Raw genomic sequence first — 9,748 nt, 5'->3', positions numbered from 1 at the left:
TCTCTCTCTCTCTCTCACTCTCTCTCTCTCTCTCCGCTTTATATTCCTTTTTCGTTTTTTTGTTTTCTTTCTCACACACAAACAACGAGAAAAAACACAACACAAGAATATCAAAATGTATGTATAGTTATTATCATCACGCACGTTGCGAAATCGTTGGTTGCATCGATTCTTCCGCTCAATTTATAATATATATGTATATACTATAATGTATATTGAACGATGATTCGATTTGATGTGTTGAAATTCTTTGACGACGAATAAAATTCTTTTCGCGTGTACGATTATTTTCTTCGTTATTATTTTATTATTATTATCATTATTATTTTGTTTGTTTCATTCTTTATTCCTTATTCGTTTTTTTTCTTCCGCTCTCTAATCCCTTTTTTACTTTAAAACTCGTTTTTTTATACTTTTATTTTTCTTTTTTTTTTCTCTTTTTGCTCCCAACGAAATAAATTAAGAGAGACATCGTTTTTTTTTTTTTTTTTAAACGGACGTTAAGAAAAGTGGCGGAAAATTTTTCGGATCACAATGCGCGAGGTAATTGTAAATCGCGTTTATTTTATCTCTGATCGTTTTTCATCCGCCGCGTGCAGCTTTCATCGGGTATACATGCCGTTATACGTGGATGGATAACCGTCATGCGGCAATCGTCATTTACATTGTCATCGTATAAGTTTTATGGATCACCCTTAAAACGTCGCTGGCGTCGATCCGTTGCCGTTTGCATCGCGATTATCCCCGGGAAACTCTATGTAATAACGTGCTCGAATTTCTGTGCGAATAAGGTATACCTGCGGGTATTTAAACGGCGCATAGCGATCGAACGAGTTCTTTCTGGCCGGTCAGCCGGTTCTCTGATAAACGTATACTATGTATTGTATGTGTATATATTTAACCGAGGAAAATAGTGAAAGATAGAGAGATAGAGAAATGGAGAGAGTTAGAGATAGAGATAAATAGAAATAGAAATATTGGTTATATAAATATTTCATCACTAATTGTGTGTCGTTGATTGAAATTCTTACGATAATCTCGAGCCCGGGATGAATTTTAAAGTGTGCAAGAGAGAGATAGAGAGAGAGAGAGAGAGAGAGTAAGAGAGTAAGAGTGAGAACCGCATTTTGTTGCAGAATATTGAGGTGTATAAATAATACAATTAATAATTGAGAAAGGAAAAGAAATTTTTTGATTTTCTTTTTTTTTTTTTTTTTTTTTTTTTTTCTTTTCGTAAGATAAAATTCTTTTGAAAAATATATAACGTAGGAAAAAGATCGATATTTATTTATCACAATACGTGTGTAACATTATATATATATATATATATATATATATATATATACATATGTATGTATATATTACACACATATTTAGAATATACTTAAAAATCCCACGTTTCTTCTAATTCCTTTCCATTCTCAATCTCGGCGAATTTCAGATGATAAAAAAAAAAAGTGACAATGTAATGCAAAAATTGGTCTACAAACTGGACATCTCAATTGCGGATAATTAAAAAGTTTTGATAAATCGTTGCGATTTGATGATCGGGAAAAAATAAAGTAGCAAGAATAAAAAAAAAAAAAAAAAAAAAGAACACACGAATGAAGAAAAAAAAAGTTAAACAAAATAACGCCTGACATACCTATGTTATAATGACGTGTGAATAGTGGGTGTGCGTTGTTTAGAAGAAGAAGAATAAGAAGAAGAAGAAAAGGGAGAAGGCAAAAAGAAGGAAGGAAGAGCGAAAAAAAAATGTTATAATAAAGATCCGCATTGGTACTCGGGAAATAAACGAAATAAAAAAAAAATAAATAAATAAATAATAATAAAAAAAAACACACACACACACAAGCACGTGTGTATATACAATACATGCGTGCTTACACGGCGATGAAACGGAAGACCGGAGGACAATCGATAGTGAAGGTGTAAATAGTTGAGAGCGAAGAGGAGGAGGAGAAGGAGGAGAAGGAGGAGGAGGAGGGTAGTGACGGTGGTAGAAAGGCTACGCAGAGGAAGACGGCTGCAAGTACGCACCTTGGCACATAAAAATCCATACACATATGTATGTACGCGTGTAATACGTGAAGAAGAAGAAGAAGAAGAAGAAGAAGAAGAAGAAAAAGACGGAAGTGAAACGATAAAAGAGAAAAACTGTTTTTTTTTTTTTTTGTTTTTTAATTAAAAAAATAAAATAAAAACTAAAAGGAAAAAAACTCTGGAAGACTCACGCGGCTTTCGTGCGGTTTTAACTACTGCCGCAGCAGCCGCGCTTCTGACGTTTTATTTTTTTATTATTCCTATCTTTTTTTTCCGCACCCGCGCGAGGTTTCAAAAGAAAAAGTAAAACTTGATAGAGAAGTAAAATATTATATACATATATATATATACATATACATACGTCTGTATATGTTACATATGTATCATGTGTAATTATATACATGCTAAAAGTGCCTTGACGAGATTGAAAATTAATGAATGATTAAAAAACAGACAAAAAAACAAAAAAACAGTTGAAAACCAAGTGTTGTTAAGCATAATTAGTGCGACGTTTGGATAAAAAAATGTATTGTAATATTAGAGAACTTTTATTATATACACATGAAAGATATTCCTAATTCTCCAATGGTGTCTTCATTTTATCCACTTTCATACTCACTTTTCTTCTTTCTCTAATTGTTCCGTGCAAGCGACGTGTATAAAATATCTATAATACATACATACGTATATATGTATATACGTATTACACGTATTACGCATATATATAAGTATATGAGAACTTTGAGCCGCGCGAACAACTTCTTCTCGATCAATATAAATGATTGCATAAAGAGAGAGAGAGAGAGAGAGAGAGAGGAGGAGGTGTGAGGAAGAATAAGAAAATTATATAAAAAAAAAAAAAAAAAAAAAAAAAAACGTGGCGAGAAAAACGTCGGTATGTAATAATAATTAACTTTGTATGAAACAGAACGATGTTGGTTAATAAGATCGCGAGTTAGTAAAAATATTACAATAATTCGACAAGGAAGATAATAATAAATGATGGAGAAAAAGATTTTCATTATACGTTGTGTAAATTTAATATATAATTATCAAAGTTGGGTGAGATTTTGAAGGAAGTAGAAAAAAGGGAAGAAACTGGACTAAATAATAATAATAATAACAATAATAATAATAATAATGATTTGGCGAAAAATTTAACGAAAAAAAAAAAATCACAAACAAACAAACAAACAGAGCAAATTTCACAAAACGCTGATTTATCACAGCGTTGCAAAGGTTGGTGGGTGATGTGTAAAAAAAAAAAAAAAAAGAAGTTTTAGCGAAAAAAAGCAATAAAAAAAACACACACATCTCGCCTGTAGTGGAAATGTTATCAATTGAATACTTAATAAAACTACAGAAAGGCAATCAGGCAATTTGTGTAAAAAAATCGAACGATGATAACTATTATAAATGCATAAATATTGATAACAATAATAATATTCGCAGTTTCGAAAAATATCCGCGCGCAGAGCTGAGGTGTAAGAAAAGATCGATCGTTAAAAAATCGTTGATTCCTGGGGGATTGATAATTCTAATTCTAATAATAATAATAATAATAATAATAATAATAATAATAATAATAACAATAATACTGATAAAGCAAATTGACGATAGTGGAATTGCAGAAAAAGTATCGTCAACGTCGTGGTCTTTTTCCTACAACGTTGCGAAAAAATCTTGTCGTTATATTATTTTTGTCACGCTGCTAAATCCGTACGTCGAACGGCAAACGCGGGATTCTTGGCAAAGAGGATCCGAAGGAGGAGGAGGAGGAGGAGGAGGAGGAGGTGGAGGAGGAGGAGGAAAACAGGAGGGTAAATCGGCGCCGAAGCCGAGGATAATAAGAAGTGATTCTCCCCCGGAAGTGAGGTGAATGCCACCCCCCACTGGGGGATAAAGAAGGAAGGATCTGCGCTGAAGGATCGGTTGGAATTTTGAAAATTACTTCCTTGTTATCCTTGTTGTAAAAAATGGAACGTATAAAATACGATAGTTAAGAATAAAGAAAGAAGAAAGCCAGAATGTGGATAATTGAATCACGCGATTTATAGGTATATTCGCATGACGCGTTGCAGTTACGCGAATTCTGCATTGGTTTGAATAATTTATACACATTGTATGGTAATTACAGTTGGAAAAGGGTCGACATTGTGGTGGTGGTGGTGGTGATTCGTTTTAATTACAATCAACTATATTATACGTCATCCCTCGTGTGTATGTATAACACAGGTGACTGACTATACATATAAGTACATAGTTAGAACAACGAACAGTACAAAGCTACAAGCTGCGTTTACGTTCAGTGCGATATTTAAAATTTCAATTTTTCCATTTTAAAGACCCGAGAAGAGTATATTGAAAATGGAAAAACAAAAACAAAATAACCAACGATAAAAAAAAAAAAAAAAAAAATAGAGAGTGAAAGTGAGAGAAAGGGAGAGAGAGAGAGAGAGAGAGCGAGGAGGGGGGCAGAGGGAGGGGGAGAAAGAGAGAGAGAGAGAAAAAAGGAAATAGAATCAGTGGACGAAACGGATTTTTTGTGCAAAAATAATTTTGCCCACCGATGGATATGCATGTGCGGTCTTTTTTCCCTGACTTTTTATTTTTTTCAATTTATACTTGCAGTTTTCACGTATAAAAAGTAAAATCGATAATAATAATAATAATAATAATTGTCATACGTTGCAGTGTCATTTTGAAACGTGCTGTGAAAACTGAAGGGCCTGCATGAGTGGTACAACAACAATAATAACATTAATAATAATAATAATAATAATAATAATAAAGCAAATGAACGAAAATTGAAAGAACAAGTATTGAGGCACAGACAGAAACGAGTATAAAAGAAACAAAAAAAAACAACCAAAGAACGATAAACGAAAGATATAAATACTACATCGATTCTTCAACGAAAGGAGAAAACACTATATATATATATACAATAAAACAATTCGGAATTTTGCGCGATGTTTTTTAACTTATACTTGTAACACATAACTTACGTTTACATGAAAATACGCTTGAATTTATAATTTTTTTTTTCTTCTCGAATCAATCTAATAGTAATAAAGATACTAATAATAATAGTAAGAACAAAAATAACAAAAACAATAATAATAATAATAACGAATAACGGGATATAATAGCGTTGATGGTTTGAAAGGGGGTGAGACGAAAATAAAAAGACGAAGAAAAAGAGGAAGAAGAATAAGAAAAATTTGACCTAATAATAATAAAAATAAATATGCGCTACAATCCAATATCGATGCTTGGAGAGGAAGAAAAAATATATCGATTTAGTATGAATAATTAGCGTATTATAGTTTAGAAGTGAAATACTTATAGTTATAATAATAATAATATACACTGCTAAAAATTTTGAAACATCTGCGCTTATAAACAATAAAACGGCCTTATATTGTAGAATTGAGAAAACAACTATCTATATATATATATATATAGTATTGTTATAACAAAGACAGAAGTAGGAAGGGAGAAAGATAATCAATAATAAACTTATAGAACTGCAATCGAAAGGGGAAAACGAACGAGTTAGAAAAAAAAAAAGAAAAAAAAAAAAACAATCGGCCTGAATTTTTTCCGAGATCGAATTAGTATGATAATCATAATGACAATGATTGTAACAATAAGAAATACGTACGTAACAAATAATTGATACATAAAAATCACTTATACATATATATATATATATGTATGTATAATAAAATAAAACATTACTCTGAGGGTGAAAACCGAAATATTATATAATTGAAGCTGTAAGGATATATCATTCGATTCGTCAATCGTTCGAAGAAACGTGAAGGAGGACAAGAACAAAAAAAAAAAAAACAAGTAACAATAGTTGTAGACAAGATGAATAAGTAAATAAATAAAATTTCACTCTATTTTCTTTTCCTGCCATATTTTCTTCATCGTTTATTACAAATATATATACATATATCATATAATATATGAATTATATAATGTTTTTCCTTTCTTTCTCTCTTTTATAAATATTTATATATGTATATATATATGCATACATATATATATATATACATATAAATAATAAATATGTATATACATATTATATACGCTCAACTCGTGCTGTGCTTTTCTACCGTTAAATTAAATTTGTATACATTAGTAATAAATAATAATAATAACAACAACAACAACAACAACAACAATTAAAACAACAAAAATTGCATAATATTACACCATATATATTATATATATATACAAATACACAAATGTTCTCATTGCTGAACGTTGCTTGCACACGAAGTGCAGTCTGTGTAATAAATTATGAAACGAGGAAAGTAAAGTAACAAAGAAAAAGAAAAAGTGAAAAAAAAAGTGCGCGGTGTGCAGTTTAATAAAAGTTTTACGTGCAAAAGAAGGAAAGAAAAGAGAAAGGAAATATAAGGTGCGCGGGTGAAGGCGATATTTCGTTATCCTCCGATTCTCTTCTCATCTAAAAATCCATGAAATATCGCCAAATTTTAAAATTTTGGCTAATCTGGTTTGGGAAGTAGTCGAGAAATATTATATCATCTGAGATGCCGGTTCGTCGAGGACACGTCGCTCCTAGGACAACGATCATCGAAACTATCATCAGGAAATTCGACACCCATGGTAAATATCTATATACATTAGACTGTATCAAAAAAATTGACTATTTTTTTTTTTTTTTAATGGTATACTGAAAATATTGTTCAAGATGACGAAAAAGAAATACCATAAAAATTTCAGATTTTAATATTGATATTGATGAGCGATCTACGTTACGTGGAAGATCGCGTTCATTTAATTTTTCTCATCTCTTTTCACGTTGTAGCATTTTCAATTACTATTTCTTTCCTGACATTTCTATTCAACCCAAAGATCACGATCCATAAAACAACAATACATGAACCGGGAATCTTATTCTCCTGAACTAAAAGTTCATATTAAAGACTAACTATTTTATAAGATTAAATTAATAATGATAAGATAGTCAGACTTAATAAACTTCTTAAACATCAAGTGGAGACTTAATATTACAAGTGTGGGTCTTCTTAGTGACGTAAATTGATATTTGAATTGATGGAATCAATGAGAAAAAAATTATTTACGATTCTTCTTGAATTTGAAAAAAAAAAAAATGTGTCAGAATGAAAAATCAACTGAACGCGATCTTCCACATAACGTAAAACCCGTATCTTTTAACAGAATCTATGTATTTGACATAAAATTAACTTTTTAGGGGTTGCCACGGTGGAAAATCGCTAATTATTTTTTTCTGCAAAAACCCCCAATACATATATAATCAATTCATTCTTTTTATTCTCACGATATATGCATACACATTAGGGCAGTTCGTTTTTTAACTTTTGTTTTCAAGATGCGAGTCGAAAAATTTGTGAAATACTGAAAAAAAAATTTAAGCGAAACCTTAAAGAGGTAGGAAAATACAATTCAGATGTCATTACCAATTATTGATGTACAGTATTTTTTATTAATATTTATGTGTACACCTTACGGACTTATATGGGTATATATATGGGGCATTCGAAGTGAAATCTAGGAGTCACTTCCTCCATATTTAACGCGCGATTTTTTCTATGATTGTTCTCACTTTGAAAGATACTCCGTTTTTTTCTTGACTCAATTTAAATTTTCTACAATTTTTGAAAACGATTGTATCTGTCGACCAAAATTAAATGAAATGAAAAAATGTTTCAGCAACCATTCATAGTAAAATGACTTTCGCTTGTAATGTTTTTAACGTTTTTTTCCCGCAAAAAGCATGAAAACAGTAAAAAGAGAATATCGGAGTACTCAGGGTCCACGCTTGAAAATTTTGAAATCTGACGCAGGATTTTTTAGAATCTTTGAAAATTGTAGAAAATTCTAATCGAGTCAAAAAAAAAAATCGAGTACCGTTGAAAAAGAGAACAATCATAGAAAAAATCTCTCGCCAAAACTGAAAGGTCAAAATAAACATAATGTAGTGATTGAAAAAAGGATTGTGACCAAGAAAATTTAAACTAAACACACACACACACACAACCGAATTCCGATCGTTAAATTATACGTACATGATCCACCGTTCTCATTTACGTGTGTTTAGGTATGATGTATAAACGCCTATTATACAGATGGTCGTATGTGACCGGCGTTATGTATGCACATATATACATACGTACTGTATTTATCTGTATACCTATATACCTATCCGCAGAGCTGATGTAATCCCGATTAATCGCGCGACCATATCGCGACGACTATGACGTCCGTATCTATCTTTCCCTCTCTCTCGATTTTTCGCTATTTCAATTTTATTCGATCTCTATTGGTGTTTATACGGGGAAAGTCCACGGCAACTCGAACGGGTTCACCATCGACCTTCGCCATCTTGTATTTCCCCTTTGTTTTATTGTGGTATTTAACCCACCGCAAGAAATTTTTGTTAGTTGTTATAGATTTTTTTATATAAAATGAATTTCGATTTTTTTGGTTTGACATTTTTTTTTTTTTCTACGATCCTATTTCAAAATTGGAGGGTTGTAGGCCTAAATGTATACCAAAAAGTTATTGCTATTTATCTTACCCATTTGAATAAACTTTCTGATTTTTCCGCAGTTATGGCGTAGATAGGTGTAAACACAATAAATTGAAAATGTCGATTCACAAAAAAATAATCTATTTTAAAGTTTCATATTTTTACGTGAAATTCTGTGTCTCGAGCCAAAACTTTTAATACTCTTTTCAAAATGGTTTTAGCCTTTGTTTAGAAGTTATGGAATTGTAATAACGAATAATGAATTTCAGTTTTTTTTTTTATAAACAAAATTTAAAGAAAATTTTTTTAACTTGAAAAATGTATGGTTTATTATATAAAATTTCAATCATTTTAAACAAAAGCAAAAAGTTTATAAGCGAGAAGAATTTATTGTACAGTAACATTCGTTAATGTCTCAATCTGCCGGCTAACTTGTTTTCGGTCCGAAATAAAATGCGACTTCCATTCTATATGATTTGTACTGTTACCGTCACGCGATTCTTATAGAATCGAACTCGCGTTTTGTTTCAGGCCAAAAACAAGTTAGCCATAAGGTTAAGCATTAATGAATATTAGTTATATATGACTCCAAATCTCTCACGTCAACTGCATCGCCAGTCATTGTCACACAATTTGTATAGAATCGAACTCGCATTTTGTTTCGGGCCGAAAACAAGTTAGCCGTAAGGTTAAGCATTAATGAATATTAGTTATATATGACTCCAAATCTCTCACGTCAACTGCATCACCAGCCATTGTCACACAATTCGTATAGAATCGAACTCGCATTTTGTTTCGGGCCGAAAACAAGTTAGCCGTAAGGTTAAGCATTAATGAATATTAGTTATACATGACTTCCAATCTCTCACGTCGCGTCCGCTGCATCGCCAATCATTGTCACATAATTCGTCTAGAATGGAACTCGCGTTTTGTTTCGGGCCGATATTGAATATCACCGTTCCAATGGACTTTCGGTCTAGAAATTTACTCTTCTCCTGACGTTCTCTTGACAAATTATAACCTTCCAAAACTGAGTAACAAAATCGAAAGAAAAATTTCTGCAAATCCAGAACATCGCATTTTCCTTCATCTAATATCTTCTCGATATTTTATTATTGCAAACATTGTATATCTTTATCAGGAAAATACGAA

The 9,748-nt window shown here is 31.4% G+C and overlaps 1 protein-coding gene across 2 annotated transcripts in view; it reads left to right on the top strand.

Moving 5' to 3' along the window:
- Positions 1 to 6,419: 6,419 nt before the first annotated feature.
- The window catches only part of LOC124409934 (potassium voltage-gated channel subfamily H member 7-like), a 73,683-nt gene continuing 70,354 nt past the window's right edge, over positions 6,420 to 9,748 (top strand). For both annotated transcript variants that reach the window (XM_046887907.1, XM_046887906.1), the window contains exon 1: positions 6,420 to 6,687. In XM_046887907.1, coding sequence (XP_046743863.1) covers positions 6,612 to 6,687 — 76 coding nt within the window. In that variant the 5' untranslated portion in view covers positions 6,420 to 6,611. The remainder of the gene's footprint in view (positions 6,688 to 9,748) is intronic.

The sequence above is a fragment of the Diprion similis genome, chromosome 8 (assembly GCF_021155765.1).
Source record: "Diprion similis isolate iyDipSimi1 chromosome 8, iyDipSimi1.1, whole genome shotgun sequence".
NCBI classification, from domain to species: domain Eukaryota; kingdom Metazoa; phylum Arthropoda; class Insecta; order Hymenoptera; family Diprionidae; genus Diprion; species Diprion similis.
Note: the sequence above shows the minus strand (reverse complement) of the source record. Positions and strands in the feature narration are given on the sequence as shown.